We start from the raw sequence: 20,951 nt of genomic DNA on the forward strand, positions 1-20,951 counted from the left end.
GAATTAAGAGGATTCTCTTCGCATGATGAAAGATCTTCTAGGTGACGCGATAACAATCACGTTGGGTGGTGATAACAATCACACTATGTCCATGAAGAGACGAGATTCACTATTAAAGGTAAGTCATAATAATGACTTCCATGCATGTTTATCATGGAATAAAACCTGCTTGAGGAATGTGGCAATAATTTCCTTGTGGGTATGATAACAATCATGTTGAGGATATAGGTTATGACAATGAAGTCATTCCGAAGGGACATGTGATAACAATCACTCTAGTGGGGATATGTGAACACAATCTCTCCGAGGGGATAGACTATAAAAATAACCTATATAGATTCATATATGTTGGGGATAGGACTTTAAGAATAATAACAATGATCTTTTTGCCTATTTAATAAATATGGCTTTAAAGTGGTCTTCTACAAAACGACATTCACAACTGATTGAAACATCATACTTTAGGTGGGAACTATTTACGAGAGGAGTTGTTCTAATTAAAAAATCTTTTAATCCACATTCATAAGTCTAAATATTCCTTGTTTTGTAAAAATTATGTGACGACACTTAGTCGTGAGGTTTAATTGGATTAAAAATAAAAAATCGAAAAAGACATATAACGTACTTCCTATTAAAATCTCAAATTCTCTCAAATTTGACACGAGATAGTAAGCTATAGAGTCATCTATAAAGCCTTGTTTTATACTTTAAGTTTTTTGGATCACCATTAAAATTAATTCCACCACTTATTTCAAAAGAAAATCGCAGAGCGACGAAATTCAAAATTTCATCACGAAGTAAAAATAGCGCACAACCAGCACGAACGCTGTCACGAATTCTCCTATGATGCGTTAAGGCACTACCCTATTGTGCTAAGAGCCAACTCCAGCGTGTCAACTTAGTTATCCTTATCAAGTCACTTACTTGATTTCTATATTGTCAACTAGTAGACGATTCCTTTTTTCCCAGATCAATGAAGGGAGAAGTAAGTTAATTCTTTCTGAAAAAATGGAAACAAAGCGCTAAGCCAGGCGGGGGACGAGAAAAGAAAAGGCTCCGAAGAAATAAATTGGGGTTCCCAATGCTTCTCCCCTCCCAAAAATATGCACCAACCTCGGGATGTTGTACTCATAACCTCATAAGGTTCTGAGACGGAGCTTAACCTAAGTCACAATTAAGAACGACAATCATCTACGTTTCACATGGCGCACAATTCCATGGAATGTTTTATTCGACATCGTTATGGAGGACATAGCATACGATCACCAACAGTCATGCCACTACTCAATTTATTAATACATTGCACAATGATTTGAAGACTTTGTCGCATCTCTTCAATGTGAATATAGTAACTATCATAGAGATCTCCTTTCGTACATACTGGAACGTCAAGATCCGAATGATCATGAACATCGTAAGGTGCTACTCTTACGCGAATTCAACAATACCCCTAGTTGGGATGGGTAGGCCCACCACTTCGCTTTCACTTAGGTCCAGGCCGAGTTAGTGGGGGGACCTGTCGTGATCTTCCCCCCAAAATGAATTGTACGTGAGAGTTTCCCTTCATATGACTCGAATCATTTTTAATGTCCTGAGAGGTGTCCTTTCCTTGTTTGTTGGTTAGTTCACTCGCGCGCAAACAAGTCTCAACCACAATAACAAGTAACTATGACCAATAGAGTCCAACACTTAGTTATATCCGTACAAAAAAGAAATGTGTTTATAGTTGAGGCTTTCTATCCAGTATTATTAAAAGGGACTGACTTATCATATTAAAAGGGTCGTAAAAAGAGAACCCGACCACCAATTTCATTCGACGTTTTAGGGCAGGGGTCCGCCTAATTAAACCAACTTTTGGATAACAAGAAGGCGAGTTGATATACTTTGATCAAGGAAAAAGCCTAGTCATCCACCAACTTAGTACAGGTCATGTGACGCTTGGAACACTTCCGTATGGGAGAAATATAGGCTTACCATGTTCCATCAAAATCATCTGATCTATCCCGATTTTAGCAAACGGTGCTCCACCCCGGTGAATTCATGTGGTTCCAATGTGCTAAAGGTCAGAGGCGAATTCGTTCACGGTCTATGGGAACTCGATGGTACGGTGGATAGCCCGCCCCTCCTAGAACAGTCATCTATACTAGGATTACACACATTCACTCACTTACGTTGTTCCCCTCATCTCACCCTAGCCCACAACTTTTTCTTTTCAAACGTAAGCTCCAAGCCTTCACACTAAGTCTCACTAACATAATATGTATGCTTAAGTAGGGTCAGGTAGAACCTTTCCTGGTGGGAACTTCCCCCATATTGCTATCAATGACTTCATGTCGCGTGACCTCTTAACATTACACCACAAAATATCCGATCCTTTGTTTAATATGCAGTAACAATACCAATATCCATTAATCGGTGTTTTCAAATATAGTTATCGATTAACATCTCTTCTAGTTTATTGATACGAGAATCAAATTTTGTATGAAATAATCAATATCTCTACATAAGCAAAGAGGAAGATCTTGTGTCAATCCACCTGGTCGCATAAAACTAGCATGCATCTTGGCTCCCGAGACTCTTTCCTATAATTCAAACAATTTTCCTGGTTCTCAAAAGCCCATATGAACGTAGTTGATGCTCCTACATGCATAGCATGAGTAGTTAAAGCAAGTGAATGATTTGAAATTCAAGTTATTTCACATAATAACACTCGTATATATTGAGTTCGTAATGGTACCATTAGTGAAAAAAGGACCTTTGCCGATAGAATTTACTAAGAGTTTTATAAAACTCTCGGTAATTGTACCGAGAGGAATAAATCTTTCGTTATTAAAAATAAATTCCAAGAGGTGTATAAAACCTTCGGTGTATAAAACCTTCGGTGATATGAGTTTTCACCGAAAGTTTTTCAAAAAACCCTCGGGTTTGACTATTCCCAAAAAAACTGAAAATAATTTTAAGTGTTGGATAAGGGTAATTGCGAAGATTTTTCAAAAAATCCTCGGTTTTGACTCTCCCCAAAAGGGTAATTGCGAAGGTTTTTCAAAAAACACTCGGTTTTGACTCTTCTCAATAAAAATGAAAATAATTCTAAGTGTTGGAAAATGGGTAATTGCGAAGGTTTTTCAAAAAACCCTCGATTTTGACTCTTCTCAAAAAAACTAAAAATAATTCTAAGTGTTGGGAAGGGGTAAGTGCGAAAGTTTTTCAAAAAACCCTCGGTTTTGACTCTTCTCAAAAAAACTAAAAATAATTATAATTGTTAGGAAGGGGTAATTGCGAAAGTTTTTCAAAAAACCATCGGTTTTGACATTTTCCCCAACAAAACTGAAAATAATTCTAAGTGTTAGGAAGGGATAATTGCGAAGGTTTTTCCCAAAACCCTCGATTTTGACTTTTCCAAAAAAACTGAAAATAATTCTAAGTGTTGGGAAATGGGTAACTGCGAAGGTTTTCAAAAAACCCTCGGTTTTGACTCTTTCCAAAAACTCTGAAAATAATTCTAAATATTGGGAATGGGTAATTGTGAAGGTTTTTCAAAAAACCATCGATTTTGACTCTTTTAAAAAAAATTGAAAATAATTCTAAGTGTTGAGAAATGGATAATTGCGAAGATTTTTTAAAAAACTCTCGGTTTTGACTTTTCTCAAAAAAACTGAAAATAATTCTAAGTTTAGGAAGGGGGTAATTGCGAAAGTTTTTCAAAAAACTCTCGGTTTTGACTTTTCCTCCCAAAAAAACTAAAAATGATTCGAAGTGTTGGGAAATGGGTAATTGCGAAGGTTTCTCAAAAAACCCTCGGTTTTGACTCTTTTCAAAAAAACTGAAAATAATTATAAGTGTTGGGAAGGGGGTTATTGCGAAGGTTTTTCAAAAACCCAGTTTTGACTTTTCCCAAAAAAACTGAAAATAATTCTAAGTGTTGGGAAATGGGTAATTGCGAAGGTTTTTCAAAAAACCCTCGGTTTTGACTCTTCTCAAAAAAACTTAAAATAATAATATGTGTTAGGAAGGGGGTAATTGCGAAAGTCTTTCAAAAAACCCTCGGTTTTGACTTTTTCCCCAAAAAACTGAAAATAATTCTAAGTGTTGGGAAATGGGTAATTGCGAAGGTTTTTCCAAAAACCCTCGGTTTTGACTTTTCCCAAAAAAACTGAAAATAATTCTAAGTGTTGGGAAATGGGTAATTGCGAAGGATTTTCAAAAAAACCCTCGGTTTTGACTCTTCTCAAAAAAACTGAAAATAATTCTAAGTGTTGGGAAAGGGGGTTATTGCGAAAAATTTTTAAAAAACCCTCGGTTTTGACTTTTCCCAAAAAAACTGAAAATAATTCTAAGTGTTGGGAAATGGGTAATTGCGAAGGATTTTCAAAAAAACCCTCGGTTTTGACTCTTCTCAAAAAAACTGAAAATATTTCTAAGTGTTGGAAAAGGGGGTTATTGCGAAAAAAATTTAAAAAACCCTCGGTTTTGACTTTTCCCAAAAAAAACTGAAAATAATTCTAAGTGTTGAGAAATGGGTAATTGCGAAGGTTTTTCAAAAATCTCTCGGTTTTGAATCTTCTCAATAAAACTGAAATTAATTCTAAGTGCGGAGAAAGGAGTAATTGCGAAAGGTTTTCAAAAAAACCCTCGGCTTTGACTCTTCTAAAAAAACTGAAAATAATTCTAAGTGTTGGGAAATGGGTAATTGCGAAGGTTTTTCAAAAAACTCTCGATTTTGACTCTTCTCAAAAAAACTTAAAATAATTCTATGTATTATGAAGGTGATAATTGCGAAAGTTTTTCAAAAAACCATCGGTTTTGACTTTTTCCCCAAAAAACTGAAAATAATTCTAAGTGTTGGGATCTGGAAGGGGTAATTGTGAAGGTTTTTCCAAAAACCCTCGGTTTTGACTTTTCCCAAAAAAACTGAAAATAATTCTAAGTGTTGGGAAATGGGTAATTGCGAGGGTTTTTCAAAAAACCCTCGGTTTTGACTCTTCTAAAAAAAATGAAAATAATTCTAAGTGTTGGGAAGGGGGTTATTGTGAAGATTTTGTAAAAACCCTCGGTTTTGACTTTTCCCAAAAAAAACTGAAAATAATTCTAAGTGTTGAGAAATGGGTAATTGCGAAGGTTTTTCAAAAAACCCTTGGTTTTTGAATCTTCTCAATAAAACTGAAATTAATTCTAAGTATTGGGAAAGGAGTAATTGCGAAAGGTTTCCAAAAAAACCCTCGGCTTTGACTCTTCTAAAAAAACTGAAAATAATTCTAAGTGTTGGGAAATGGGTAATTGCGAAGGTTTTTCAAAAAACCCTCGGTTTTGACTCTTCTAAAAAAATAAAAAATAATTCTAAGTGTTAGGAAGGGGGTAATTACGAAAGTTTTTCAAAAAACCTTCGGTTTTGACTTTTTCCCAAAAAAACTGAAAATAATTCTAAGTGTTGGGAGGGGGTAATTGTAAAAGATTTCTAAGTATCTTTCTGTTTTGACATCTCAAAACCGAAAGATATTTAGAAAACTTTCGGTATTTCACTTCTCCATTTGTTAATTTAATTGGTGTTTCACTTTCTAATTAGCTTGTTTAAACTCATAACTAAGCTAATAAAGTGTGTGTTGTTTTTGAAGAGTAGGGATTGTGATTAATTATATAAATGTATATGATTGTGTATGATTATATAAAGAAGTGTATGTTTTGCGTTTGATTATATTAAGGATGTGTGTAGAGTTTGTTTATTAGATGTGCGGGGATTGTGTAAGGATATGAAATGGATTAAATTAATGTTGTTCAAACTAATTATAAAGTTAAACACCAATTAAATTAAAAAATGAAGAAGTGAAATACCGAAAGATATTCAAATATCTTTCGGTTTTGAATGGTAATACCGAGAGTTATAGGTATATTTCTCGGTATTTGACTTCTTCATTTTTTGATTTCTTCATTTATTTTAATTTACTTTACTTGGTGTTTAATTAGCTTGTCTAAACTCCTAACTAAGCTAATAAAGTGTGTGTTATTTTTGAAGTGTATGGATTGTGATTAATTTTATAAATGTATATGATTGTGTTTGATTATATAAAGGAATGTATATATTTGTGTTTGATGATAATAAGAATATGTGTAGAGTTTGATTATAAAAGGATGTGTTTAATGATAATTAGGTTATGTTTTAAATAGATGAATGTGTGTTGTTGATGTTTTAAGTTAAAAAATCTAAGGTCAAAACCGAGAGATATACACAATTCTCTCAGTTTTTCTTTTATTAAAATTTGTGTGAGATCCATCAAAACCGAGAGATTTACTGATATCTCTCGGAAAAAATAACCAAAACCAAGAGTTATACATAAAACTCTCGGAAATATTAAAAATCAAAACCGAGAGTTATACCTAAAACTCTCAGAAATATGAAAAGGTCAAAACCGAGAGTTATACCTGTACGCGTTTTTTTTCGTTTCGCTTCCTTTTTTGGCGCATATACCCTTTTTAATTGGCATACGCTCCCTTTTTGAATTGAATTGTCCCGTACATGTTTTAAATCGATACACTCGCAAATGTATCGATCTAATTGACTTGAGAGTCGCCACTTTAGTTTACTTCCCAAAGAAACTAAAGAAAAGAAAATTTAGAGATTCATTTTAAGAGTTCGGTGTTTGGTTACGTATTAAGAAATGGCCTACAGCGTTATGTCCTATACGTCTGTCTTCACAGATAGTCTCTACTCCTAAGTAATTGTCCATATGATGTTTGAAGGATTATTACGTTTTCGTTCTGAGTTCAGAACTTTTTTGCTTGTGTAAGAAAATCTTAATCATTTTGCAAGGGGCTAGTCCTATTCATGGAGTGTTTGACAAGGATAAGGAATTGAAAAACATTAAAAGGCATTGAAAGGCATGAAAAGCATTGCAAGGCATAGAGCAACATTCTCAAAGAAAAACGAGAATCAGAATTCCCGAGAATGATCAAATGAGGATAGATGAGGAGAATAACAATTCGATTGGAGGACTAAAATTTTATTCTTTTGCTCAAAGGAGAGAAGAGAGTGAATTAACCCAATGTCCCAAGTCTTTCCCATTTTAAAATTTTCAGACTTAAAGAGAACTCCGAGTGCAACACGTCAGAACGAGTGATTTTCAAAATTAATTCCCAAAATTCCCAAAAATTTCATATGCGAGTCAAAAATATTATTAGAAGCTCACGGGAATCAAATTTGGAATTTTCGGAGTTATAAAACTCTCGACATGACGCAGCAAAGATGGACATTTTTCCAAATGGGTCCCAAAAAGTTCCGTGGAAATTTTATTTTTAAAGAAAATAACATTTTTGAATTTTTGGAAAAATTTGATAAAATTTGAAAGTGGTTTGAATGTTCGAATCCTCATTTTAAGGTCGTTTGTGAAATCTGGGAAACAAACAAGACCTTAGGTTTATTTTATTTTTGGTTTTTTAAAAGTTTAAATTAAGATAAAAGAAAAAAAAGTTTAGAGGTCCAATTAAAACATCAGGAAGAGATCAGGGACTACTTTAATTTCGAATTAAAATATTAATTCGAAATTAAAGTTCTCAGGCTTATTTAAAAATAAAAGAGGCCAAAGGGCCTCTTTGAAACTTTGACAGAAGTTGGAGGAAACCAAACATAACAAAAATAAAAGCAGAACCCGTTGGGCCTCCGTTCTCCCTCCGGAGATGGCGATTTCCGGTGACCTCCACGCCTGAGATCGGAGACCTCTTGAAGACGGTCTCCCCCGCCAGTCCGTCCAGGCTTCGTTTTCAATTTGTCGTCTTTGGTTGGTTCAACCTTAATGAATTCTGATCCTGAAAAGAGGAAATCGGGAGGATTTCCCCGATCTGCAGGACAGCCAAACATTTCTCGATGCTTTCTCGCCTTCTAGACCATGCTGGCACCTACCACGAAGACTCTCCCGACTGCTCGAGATCTGTCCTCAGGTTGGATTCGCGCCAAGGCTCACACGATAGAAGAACCTGCTGCAGCACAACCAAGATAAAGCTTGTATCCCTCCCTCTATCAGCGAGCGCAGTCTTCGTGGTTTCAACAGGGGCAACAAAAAGGATTCGAGAACGAAAGGATGTTCTATCCTAGTCCAGTTCTATACTAAACCTAAACCAATTCCTATTAGATAACATTAATCAATCACGCTTAACCAGTAAACAAAACCAAAAGGCAGCAATCTGGAATCCAGTTAAACAATTTTACAAACAACTTGTAACCTGATTTCAACATCCAGATAGAAATGAAGCTTATGAACAGAGGGAATTCCAGACTTTAAACTAAATCTTAGCTAATCCTAATCAAATCTCTATCAGTCGAGATTTCCCTAACAACGAGTATTAATCAACATTAAGAACGAACGAAATGGAAATCAAGATCAAGATAGCATCTCAGACATCACATATCAATCGATGATAGTATACAAAACTGTCATCCACAGCAGACTATATTGTTTTATAGTTCAAAGAGAGGTACCTGGACAGTGAAGGGAAATGAAAAGGAATGAAGGTTTAGGTGAACAAGAAAGGCAAACGAAGCTACGTCGGACGTTCTATGCTTTTCTGTTGTTCGTTTTCGCCAATGTCGACTCCTCTTCTTCTCTAGTCTTCTAATACTATCTCCTGATCTTCCCACGCGACAAGCGAGGCTCGATTTCAAAGATGCTTGTGAGGAATATCATTGCTGCTTCTGTCCTTCTCTTTCGCTGCAACTTTTCTGTAGCCATCTAAACTGTCCTTCTTCTCCTTGACCAAACAGAACAGCCTTTCCAGTTCGATTCCCTTCAGTTGGAATGGAACTCTCAGAAAATCGATTCAGTAACAGCCCTTTTCTCTCTCAAGAACTGAATTACTGATCTCCCTCCAGAACTCCAAAACTGATCTCTAAAAACTACCCCCTTTGATTTCCTTTTGTTCTTTTGATTACAGGGGTCTATTTTGGAATTAGGGAATAAAGTCGAAGGTACGCTTGAAATATAAAAAATATATATAATTTTCCCTTTTCTTTCCAATTTTTCCACTTTAGAAGACCAGTCTACTCTTTTCCACTTCTTCTTGACACGTGCTTGATACCTCTTTGACCCGGGTTGACTCATCGGTTGGCAGGTTGACTCGGATTGACCCGTTCTCTTGTTTTCCCTTTTTTGAGCATTTTCTGTACAGATTTGCAAACAGTAATATGACACTGAAAATTCAATATTTTTCAAAACGCACAACATGAATGTGTCACGGGTTAACAAAATAAAGTCGTTATGAAATTCGACCTTTGGATTGTTATCTTTTAAGCTTTTCTAGGTCGGTTTTCCACAAGGTGTTTCTATTTTTGTTTTTCCGGTTCAAAAAACAAACATGAATATTATTTTGGGCCGGGTCTTTTTATTATGTATCTAAGGTGTAAAAATGATGTGTCTGCAATACTTAAAACTCTCGGAAATATGAAAGATACAAAACTGAGAGTTATACCTAAAACTCTTGGTAAAACCCCTTTTAATTAAAAAAACATATTTCCCTTTCCAAATCATTATCACCCGCTTATTTCCTCTCCCCTTCTCCCGATCGACAGTCGCGCTCACCCGAAAGACGATCCACGCCGATAACGACAAACGCCGCCCACGCCTAATGCCTCCCACGCCCAACGCCGTCCACGTCCACGTCGCCGATTGATCCTTCCGCCGATTGTAGCTCGTCGTCGATCTATCTGCCGCCGCATCTCTAGCTCGTCGTCGATCTGCCTGCCACCGTGCTTCTTCTCTTCAACTTCTAGGTTAGTTTAATTATGTTTATAATATATGGTTAGATTTAGGTTTGATGTTGGTTAGTTTTAGGTTTGATTTAGGTTACAGTTTCTTGGATTGAAGTTTGATTTATGTTAGATTTAGGTTTGAATGATATTAGTTTTATGTTAGATTTAAGTTTGATTGATGTTAGTTTTATGTTTGATTTATGTTAGATTTAGGTTAGATTTTGTTAGATTTATGATTTATGTTATATTTAGGTTTGAATGATATTAGTTTTATGTTTGATTTATGTTAGATTTATGTTTGATTTAAGTATGTGAATGAATTGATTAATATTGATGTTAGTTGTAGGTTTTATTATTATTGATATTAGATTTATGTTTGATTTAAGTTTGTGAATGAATTGATTATTATTGATGTTAGTTTTAGGTTTGATTATTATTGATGTTAGATTTAGGTTTGATTTAAGCTTGTGAATGAATGGATTATTATTGATGTTAGTTTAGGTTTGATTATTATTGATGTTAGATTTAGTTTGATTTAAGTTTGTGAATGAGTTGATTATTATTGATGTTACTAATTTCATAAATCATTTATTTCAACAGGCGGGTGAAATAAGACGGACCCCCTCTATCGTTGAAGTTTTCAAGAGGACCCGTACCCAAGAGAAGATTGTAAGTTAATTGATTTTAATAAAATTATATATAGCCTATTTATATAAATGAAAATTAATTTCAAATGTGCAGGCATAGATGGAGGAAGTAAGAATCAATAAACCAGATATCTTTGACTTCGACTTGACGAAGAAAGTTTTCGGACGCCAAATACATGAGATAGTGATTGGTATGGGATTTGGCGTCCGATCCACGCAAGAAGATCGTCGGAGTGGCAACAATTATCAACGATCCACTGATCGGTTGTTGGAGGAGAATGAATAGCTAATGGCGGATGTGAGACACATGGCGTTGACAATGGAGGAAATTCAAATGAGAAATATAGAAAGAGCGGAAATGATTAGTGAAATGGAAAAGAGGGATAGAGAAAGATCGCAAAGGGAGAGTCAAATGGAAGCGGAGAGGATGCAAATGATGCAAAGAAGGGATAAATATGAACAATAAATTGAATTCATAATGACAACCCCCTCCCTCAGCTAGTTAGTACATTATAATTTTTGAACAATTGTAAATGTTTTGGTTTGACTGATGACAGGTTATTTGGATGATTGTGTTTGGTTTAGAATTTTGGAATTATAATGATCTTTTGGTTTGTGAATATTATTGTATATGTATTGGTTTGGCTGAACATGTTTTGGTTACGCACAAAATGATCACCCTATTTGAGACATTTATAGAGGCAATACCGAGAGTTATTTGGAAAACTCTCGGTTTTCCTTTACAAGGAAACCCGAGAGTTATTTGAAAAACTCAGTTTTTCCCTTATAAGAAAACCCGAGAGTTATTTGAAATACTCTCGATTTTTCCTAGAGTTTTTCAAATAACTCTCGGTTTTTCTTGCGAGGGAAAATTCGAGAGTTTTTCAAATAACCCTCAGGTTTTCTTGTAAGGAAAAACCGAGAGTTATTCAAATAACTCTCGGTTTTTCTTGCAATGGAAAATCCGAGAGTTTTTTAAATAACTCTCGGGTTTTCTTGTAAGGAAAAATCCGAGAGTTTTTCAAATAACTCTCGGGTTTTCTTATAAGGAAAAACTAAGAATTTTTAAATAACTCTCGTTTTTTTCTCTAGTATCTAAACCAAGAGATTTATGAAATTTCTCGGTAAACACCCAATTAGATTTACCGAAAATGGCAATACCGACGAATACCGAGAGTTACCCAAACTCTCAGTATTATATCTATACTGATAAATATACTCTCGGTAATGACCCTTTTTCACCGGTGTACATCGCAATTCAAAAGTCTCTCTATGTTCGAAGAATGAGCATGTTCTTGGGCCATCATAGAAACATAGATATGGTCAACAGTGGAACGAAGAACTCACCCTAGATATAGCTTTTTTATAGACATTCATTTGCATCAAAAATACAAGTGCTCTATGAATTACTCGACTCTCCCGCTTGAGTTTAGAATAATTGAAGGCAGGGGCGGAGCCACCCAGGGGCTAGGGTGGGCTCCAGCCCCACCCAAGTTATTAAAATATTTTTTTTATTATGGTGGGCTCCACCCAATGAAATTAAAAAAAAACAAAGTGAATAAAAGTCCCATTCATTCAAACTTCTCGTCCGGTTAAAATATTTTTTTGATTATAGTGGGCTCCACCCAATTGATGGGGTTTTACGAGAACGGTTCTTTGCCATTGTAAATGTGGCTGATACAACTGCTACAACACTTAAGAAAGAAATATATGATGTTCTTGGTCGTTATGACTTGCATATCCATAATATGAGGGGACAAGGATACGATGGTGCTAGCAATATGTGTGGCTCTTGGAATGGATTACAGGCTCTTTTTTTGAAAGAATGTTCATGTGCATATTATGTACATTGTTTTGCTCACCGGCTTCAACTAGCATTAATTGCGGCTGCCGAAAAAGAGGTATCTATTTGGTTATTTTTTTCGAAATTGAATTCTATATGTAATCTTATTAATGCATCTCCTAAACGTCATGCCGAGTTACATTCTGCTCAAAGAAATGAAATTGCACATATGGTAGCTACTGGTGAACGTGATACCGGTAGAGGTTGTAATCAAATTGGAAATTTATTACGTCCAGGAAAGACTCGTTGGAGTTCTAATTTTGACTCACTTTGTAGCATGGTTGATATGTATGGCTCTGTGATCACTGTTTTAGAAAATATGGTGGATGAGGGGTCTTCTAACTCCATTCGTGGTGAAGCTAGTGGTTTGTTGATTGCGATGAAGTCTTTTGATTTCATATTCATTCTACACTTAATGAAAAGGATAATGGGATTAACAAATCTACTTTGTCGAGCATTGCAAGAGAGATCTCTAGATATTTTAAATGCAATGGAGTATGTTTTAACTACTAAAACTTTGCTTCATGTTTTGAGAGAGCAAGGGTTTGATATTTTACTCAGTTGCGTGGAAGAAGTTTCTAAAAAGTATGACATTGAAATACCTCAGATGGAAGCTTGTTACAAATCTAGTAGAAGTCGTTCTTGTCAACAAAAGGATTCGATTACAGTTAAGCACCACTATCAATTTGATGTATTTGTTGCTGCAATAGATTTTCAAATTGAAGAGCTCAATAGTAGATTCAAGGACGAGGCAGTCAAACTTCTTAAGCTCAGTGGTGCTTTGGAACCTAAAGACAACTTTAAACTTCTTAATGTTGATCACATCTATCAACTTGCTGAGAAATTCTATCATCTAGATTTTGATGCACAAGATTTGCACCACTTGAGAACACAATTGGCTCACTATGAGTTTGACATGCCCGTCAATGAAAGATTTCAGAATTTATCAACTATTTCTGAATTATGTCGAAGATTAGTTGAGACAAATAAGTCAAAAACCTACAATTTGATCGATAGGTAATTTTATCATTTGTTATAATATATGAAATATAGTTATATTGTTTATTTATACTAATATATTTATTTAATTGACAGGTTGATTCGTCTTGTTTTAACTCTTCCCGTTTCTACAGCAACAACAGAACGAGCATTTTCAGCTATGAAGCTCGTGAAAACAACTCTTTGTAACAAGATGGAAGAAGAGTTTTTAACAGATTCTATGATCGTCTATATTGAACGAGAGTTGTCTGAAAACATTGATAATGATACAATAATTAAAGAATTTTATTCTAAGAAGAATAGAAGGGCACAACTTCAATAATGTGTGTTTTAAATGTACTATTTTGTTTCATAATTTCATAAAGTAAATGTTCATACATCTTTTATTTTATATGATTGAATTTTTTAATTTATTGTATCAATTACATGAAAAAAAAATGGAGCATAGAAAATTAAATCTGAAGTGCAAGTTGGAGTCAGCCCCAAGTAATTTTTTATCCTAGCTCCGCCCCTGATTAAAGGCTAACAACCGATGGAAGGTTGGGTTCTATTGGAGAGGTTGGGTTCTATTGGAGGGTCGGGCATGAGTTTTAGATCATAAGAGAAGATTACCCTCTCAGTAAGGAAAAGGAAGAATAGAAAAAGTTGTTGTCATCTATCTCGACCAGTTGAATGTAACGTTATTTAGCCCTGAACCCTGAGTTTCACTAATAAATTGACTACAGCTTGACGATTTCCTACTCTGAACTTGGCCATTCTCTTTCTATAACATACCATACCTCATTTTCAATAACTAAGAAAAAAATCAATACCAATAGAAGCTTAATTAGTATGTTCTTTTGCCTGCCTCTAAGAGCATCAGCAGCACACAAGACCTCTGCCTTCTTATTTTGTGAAATCAATATTCCACATCAGCAAAAAGCGGGCACACATTGTACTTGACCAAAACACTCCAATGCTTACGCACGCCCTCTTATCTAACTAATAAATTTTATTTATAATATTTTAAATAAATAACTAATTTATAATATAGGAATATTATAACTAATATTCCTATATTAATATAGGAAAATTTGGGATTTTAAACTCACGTTAATATAATTAATAAAAAATATATTAATTTATTTAAAATATATATTTATTAATTAAATATATAAGTAATATTACTGTATTATATATATTATAGGAGAATTTAAAATTTCACCCTTAAAACATATTAATATAATTAATAAAAAATATAAAATATTTTTATAATTTAAAATATATTATAATATTAAAAACAATTACAAGAATAAATTTGAGAATATATAACATATATTCCTATATTATAGGAAAATTTGAGAATATATAATTAATATTTTTATATTATAATAAAATATAAAATATTTTTATAATTTAAAATATATTATAATATTTTTATAATTAAATATATAATTAATATTATTATAATTTAATATATAATTAATATTCCTATGTTATAGTAAAACTTTAGAATATATATTTGTTATAGTAAAACTTTAGAATATATATATTTATTTGATGTTATTATAATGTTAATTAAAAATAGTAAGAAAAAATATTATAATTAAATATATAACTAATATTCCTATATTATATAATATATTATATTATATAATTATGAAAAAGTTAGAGTAGGGCATGACCGGCATAGAGGGCACTGCTCTCTTTTTGCTTTTATCTACAATGCAAAAAAAATTTTGAAAAAAACCAATGACCTACCTTTTCTACGCTGTCTGATGCGGGCAGAGGTCATGCCGCTGGAGATGCTCTAAGAGTTTATTCAACCCATAGTCTCCTAGTCTTTCAACCAGATCCCCTAAAAAACCTAGGTGTGGGTATAAGGGTTATTTCGATGCTACCCATACAGGCAGTACCTGTATTCCACTCATAAAATGACACCTATACACAAAAGTAAAGCATCACCTTCCTTATTTGTTGATTATTTTCTCTTTGTACAAATGGCAGTGCCTTAATAATGGATAATGGCACTACCTGTATAGGTAGCATCGAACTAACCTACCTGTATAGGTAGCATCGAACTAACCGGGTCTCCCTATAGGAAACCTAGGTGTGGGTCTCCCGTCTCCCTATAGGTGGCCTAACGCTCATTCGCAAATCCTTTGAATTGAAGAAAAAATATAAAAATTAACTTGAAGAAAACCCATAATAAAAAAACATAAAGAGAGTCTTATATCATCTTGGGCTTTATTTATTATATAGCTCCCATCGGATTTCATTACAAGGAAGGGATATTAAGATAGAAATTCTGAAACCCTAACTAAAACCCTAACCAATGTCAACCGACAACGACGATGATGCTTGCTTCACTGTACAAAGACTACCGACAAACACAAAACCTAAAAGATGAACAAACAAGGATCACAATGATTCATAAACTCGACCACTTTCTCTCCACCATCCACTCAGATCTAACTCATTTCCCTAACGCGGCTGCTGAATCGGCCTCGGATTCACTTTCACATTCACAATCTTCGGCGCTTTCTCAATATACCTCGGTGCCATAGCTGTAGATCTCCCCTTCCTCAGATTCTTCAACGCTATCATATCTCTCTGAATGTTTTTGTTAACCTTATGCTCTTCATCCTCTACATTCAAACAAAAAGACAGTAAATCTCCAGCAGATCACACACACCAACAGTTTCCAGATCTAAGTGAAATTTATGGATCTATATACTTACGATTGGTGTTGTTCACTAGCTGTAAGAAACTATCAACAAATCCAGTGAAGAAGGAATCTCCATCATCATCGAATAACAGAAGATCAGTTTGTGGATCGAGGAACCTCTCTTGAAGCCAGTAATCACGGAACCAGGGAGAAGAGCGTACGAGAGACCACCACTCCTCAGAGAAATCCTCAACAGCTTTGTATGCCGTCGGAACGTACATCGGAGCGTTCGGATTCAAGGTTGACGAAGGAGCACTTTGGGAAATTACTTCCATTGAAGATCTACAAAGGATCAAAGACTTATTAATCAATTCAAAGAGAGAGGGAGGGGAGGAGAGAGAAACTCACCAAATGTAGATCGAAAGAAGAAATGCAGACTGATAGAATGCTTAGATTCTGTAAGGATATGGTACAGATAAATAGACAGATCTAAGGGCTTGTTTGGAATATCTTTTATGGAAACAAAAATTAAAATTATCTAAATTAGTAAGATATCTTAAAGGTGCCAAGTAAATTAGGATAAATCTATTTATGGATTATAAAACAAAAGATAAGAATGGTAATATAAGATAAGATTTTCTAATAAGAAATATTGTTATCTAGTCATATTTCTGTAATTATATTCATTTATCCAAAAAAAAAAATCATTATTAAAATTCTTAAAATACTTTCTTTTGTTTTCTTGAGTTAAAGATTGGTATAAGATTTACATATTTAATTAAAATAACTTTATCATTCAAATTTTTAAATAATAAGTATTATAATAGTTTTAACTACTAAATGAAAATGGTGTTTTAATCATTTTATCTAAATAATATAAGTGTTAGGATCTAGATCGCGGATGGCGGACCGGGGTCCGGCCAAGGATACTCTCTAATAACACAACGGTTGACGTTAATTCGGTTAAGAATTAGCACCGGTTTCAATACTACACAAGCTGTCACAAACCATTTAACCGAGTTAAAGTGCGGAAGTGGTTTGTTTCAGATTGAAGCAACACATACACATGATGAATAAAGATAGGATTAGGAAAATATCGGTTTCAAGATTAGTAGGTCGGTTAGAATGAAGTATGAGACAGGTTTTTATGGATGTTCGGAGATAAAACTCATACGTCACCCATTCTTCTCAAACCACGAGAAGGATATTCACTAAGGAATACACACACAATACACGATCGAGTCTTATTTACTACTCGATAATCACTCGTACAATTCTCACAGAAATTGTAATACACTCCACAAGTACACACACAAGCTTTGAATCTTAGAGAAATAAAGAGCTTTTGATCACTTTGTTAACTTGATAACTTGTTCTCTCTATAATTCTATATGTTCTTGCTTCTTCAGCTTCTCCTTTTATAGGTGAGATGTGCCAACGATCACATTTCTTCAACGGATACCTTCAGGGTAATCCTTTAATCTGATTGGTTGAGCAGAGGATCAGCATAGCATTAAATGCGGTTTAAACTTTCAAGGCATGGAGCAGACCGGCTTTGATTTGTCTTTGCTTGATTATGGCAACTGTCGGTTGGACAGTTGTCTGCACCTAGGAGGTTGTTCCTTTGACTTGTACCAAAATGGTAACTGTTTCTTCAAGCAATCTTCTGCAGCTTACAGCGTATCATTAGACTTGTACCAATATGGCAATATCACAGTCTGAGGCTTTGATGTCATCTTCTGTATATACCCAAAGTGTTCATTTGCACCAATTTGTACACTGTTCTCAATTTGATATTCTTGGCTTCTTTCTCTAAGTAGTCTTTTCGTTGGATTTGGGTTGAATACTTCATTCCAACTGATCATGTCAATTGGTTGTTCACTTCAACCGGATGGCTTCAGGTTTTGGATATTGCTTTTTCTAGCCGGTTTGGTTACTTGGCCGATTGTGATTCTTGACCGTTCGGAGTTCTTGACCGGTCCTGTAAAATAAGTTTGTTTTGTTAAGTTCTTATTTAACCGGTCAATTTTATCTAACAATAAGTCTATCGTTGGTGTACTCGTTGAATTTTTAAAATCAATTTTTCATCGATCACTTCTTAACAATTACATTACTCATTTTATTAACAAAAATACTAAAATACAATTTATTTTAAATTATTATTTTTTATTTTGTTTAAATATATCGATACTCTTTAAATTTTTTTTAACAAAAATAATAATTATCTTCTTAAAATCATCGACAATAATTATTTTTTATCGCTCTAAATTTTTTAAAAAATTCCAAAATAAGGTCATAATATTTTACAATAATGAAACAAATTATTTTAAAGTTTGATTATTCAATTTATAAAATGTCACATTTTTTTTATCTTTTATAAAACGAAAATGAGATATGATTTGAAAATCAATCATGCCCTTGGAAAAGCAATGAGGATATGGAAGAAATTTTTCTTTATTAATTATTTCACGATTAATTATTGCTATATGAATACGACGTGACTTCAGATTATTATATACTGTATTGGAAATATTTTTAATAAACTTGATTTGTTTTAAGTGTTTAAATTATTTATTAAATGACTTTCGGCCATGATAGGCCTGGTTTGGGGTTATTTAAAAATAATTTATTTGATCATTTTATAGTTAATCGACAATAATATAAAGTTAATTATTTATTTAAAAAAAGTATTTTTCATTATATGTTTATTCAAAATCGATTAGGTTATTAAATAATTGGATTTTGAAGAAGGACATGATGCATGTCTATTTTTGTTTTATCCTAAATTATTTTTAGGCCTAGTTCGTTATAGGTTTTTATTTTAATTTTTTTAAAATTAATTTTCAAATCAATCACTTCTCATTAATCGCATCACTCATTTCATTAATTAAAATATTAAAATATTCTTTATTTTAAATTATTATTTTATATTTTATTTATATATATCAATATCCTTTAAGTTTTTTTTACCAAAAATAATCATTATTTTCTCAAAATCATCACTTATCATTCAATTTTTATCTTTCTTGGTTTTAAAAAACCCATAAACATATTAAAAGATAACTTTTTTTTAGTTGTCTTTCATTTTAATGATGGTAAATAAGAATGATTCGCAACTATTATTTATTAGTTTAAAGTTTTTATTTTTAATTCTTACTCAAAAATATTTATTTTAGTTTAAATGAAAGTTATGAATTATGATAGTGGAGTGTTGTATTAATTTATAAGTTCAAATAAATGAAATGATCATCGTTATAATATGATTACAAGAAGAAAATTACAAACCCGTTTTTAGGAATATCATGATATGGTATTCCAATGAAACCAATTAGTTAAACATTTGTACAAGTTTTACTTTTTAAATAAGAATTTTTATAAATTAATATTTAAGATATTTTCTCCATAAATATTTTATTTTCAGGAAAACAAAACAGTAAGAGGAGATAATAAAAAAATGTCTAAACTATAAAAACGAGTCAACATGATTTCTCCTATACTAGTTAACATGAATTTCCTGAACTTGCAAATTTGCAATTCTACTAATATTTGGGATTCTCCTTGCTATATGTCTCTTTTATCATAAAAACATAGGCTTGGTTCTTTTTGAATTTTTTTTAAGAAATTAATATAAAATTAAATTTTCAATTAATCACTTCTTAACAATAATATCACTCATTTCTTTAACTAAAATCATAAAAACATAGGCTTGGTTCTTTTTGAATTTTTTAAAAAAAATTAATATAAAATTAATTTTCCAATTAATCACTTCTTAACAATCATATCACTCATTTCTTTAACCAAAATACCATATATTTTAAATTATTATTTTTTATTTTATTCATATATCAATACTCTTTAAGTTTTTTTATTAAAAATAATCATCACTTTTTCAAAATCATCACCAATTATTACTTTTTTTTCTTTTTAAATTTTTTCAAAAACTCCAATCCGAACCCGGCCATAAAGTGTTTCATACATGTTATTTTATTAGTTGGGTATCATAATAGTTGTTGCTTTTTAATATTAGGCCTTGTTCGGATTGTAGTTTTTGAACAAACCTAAAGAGAGAAAAATATAATGATTGGTGATAATTTTGAGGAGGTAATAATTATTTTTAGTAAAAAGACTTAAAGAGTATTGATATATATGAATAAAATAAAAAATAATAATTTAAAATATAGGGTATTTTAGTATTTTGGTTAATGAAATTAATGATGTAATCGTTGAGAAATGATTGATTGGAAAATTGATTTTGGATAAAAATTTTTAAAAAATTCAAAGAAAATAAGGCCTTAAATTTTCTCTATTATTTTGTATTATAATTAAAATAAAAGTGTTATCATCTTCTTTTATTGACATGAATGAATAATTGATTTTTTTTATTATTAAATTTAAAAAGCTAATAAATTATATTTAAAAATTAGGCTATCGTGGATTGGTGGTCCTCGAGATATCACCATAAATTATAACTCTCCACCAACATCTGTCCCAACTTTTAATTTTTTAAGTAAAGTTTATTTTTTTTTTATAGAGAAAGGCCGTATCCAACTTCAAGTTAGGGAATCTCTATTAAGAAACGTGTATTCATAAGACAACTAATTAATCATATAATATTATTAGTTAGGGCAAGTCTCCTCTAGAAAATAATCGTCTTATTTGTAAAATTTATTTATTTATCCTTTTTTCTTTAGTGTAGCGACGAGTGGAGTTCCTGAGTTCGAGACCTTCAAACGGTATATTCTGTGTTTGGTGAAATTGTTAAGTGTGTTTGCGAATTATTTGTTTAATCCGCGGGAATTAATCGCATTATATAGGAAAAGCGAAACCCAACCTTCTAAAAAAAAAAATTTACTATCTCACCTTATAAAACTAATAAATATATTTATAACTCAACCTTCTAAAAAAATTTACTTATCTCACCTTATAAAAAACTAATAAATATATTTACAATGGTTATAAAACTTTAATGGTAATTGTCTCCAAAATGTGGAATTTGATTTGGGAGCATTCATATCCATGACTATAATTATCTTTTTATTTTTTTAAATTTCATATCATCACTATTTGGAGATAGTTATAATT

General features: G+C 32.6%; 2 protein-coding genes and 1 pseudogene across 2 annotated transcripts; 1 reads left to right on the forward strand and 2 right to left on the reverse strand.

Moving 5' to 3' along the window:
* Nucleotides 1-2,112: 2,112 nt before the first annotated feature.
* LOC124938577 lies at nt 2,113-11,780 on the reverse strand (annotated as a pseudogene).
* A 348-nt stretch (nt 11,781-12,128) lies between these two features.
* On the forward strand, nt 12,129-13,544 carry LOC124944348 (zinc finger MYM-type protein 1-like). Its single transcript, XM_047484624.1, has 2 exons — nt 12,129-13,240; nt 13,319-13,544. The coding sequence occupies exons 1-2, from the start codon at nt 12,129-12,131 to the stop codon at nt 13,542-13,544; spliced, it is 1,338 nt and encodes a 445-aa protein (XP_047340580.1).
* A 1,863-nt stretch (nt 13,545-15,407) lies between these two features.
* On the reverse strand, nt 15,408-16,321 carry LOC124938636 (protein EARLY RESPONSIVE TO DEHYDRATION 15-like). Its single transcript, XM_047479117.1, has 3 exons — nt 16,278-16,321; nt 15,943-16,211; nt 15,408-15,849 (listed from the first exon to the last, which is right to left on the reverse strand). Exons 2-3 carry the CDS (start codon nt 16,202-16,204, stop codon nt 15,686-15,688), a joined length of 426 nt encoding a protein of 141 aa, XP_047335073.1. The 5' UTR covers nt 16,205-16,211; nt 16,278-16,321; the 3' UTR covers nt 15,408-15,685.
* Between the last annotated feature and the right edge of the window lie 4,630 nt (nt 16,322-20,951).

The sequence above is a fragment of the Impatiens glandulifera genome, chromosome 1 (genome assembly GCF_907164915.1).
Source record: "Impatiens glandulifera chromosome 1, dImpGla2.1, whole genome shotgun sequence".
Classification (NCBI taxonomy): Eukaryota; Viridiplantae; Streptophyta; class Magnoliopsida; order Ericales; family Balsaminaceae; genus Impatiens; species Impatiens glandulifera.

What these genes read in the sequence shown, in the direction of transcription:
- LOC124938636 (XM_047479117.1), bottom strand. Translation starts at nt 16,204, where the DNA reads ATGGAAGTAATTTCCCAAAGTGCTCCTTCGTCAACCTTGAATCCGAAC. An exon ending in GCTAGTGAACAACACCAATC is followed by an intron (nt 15,850 to 15,942) that starts GTAAGTATATAG and finishes GTTTGAATGTAG; the next exon opens with AGGATGAAGAGCATAAGGTT.
- LOC124944348 (XM_047484624.1), top strand. Translation starts at nt 12,129, where the DNA reads ATGAGGGGACAAGGATACGATGGTGCTAGCAATATGTGTGGCTCTTGG. An exon ending in ACCTACAATTTGATCGATAG is followed by an intron (nt 13,241 to 13,318) that starts GTAATTTTATCA and finishes TTTAATTGACAG; the next exon opens with GTTGATTCGTCTTGTTTTAA.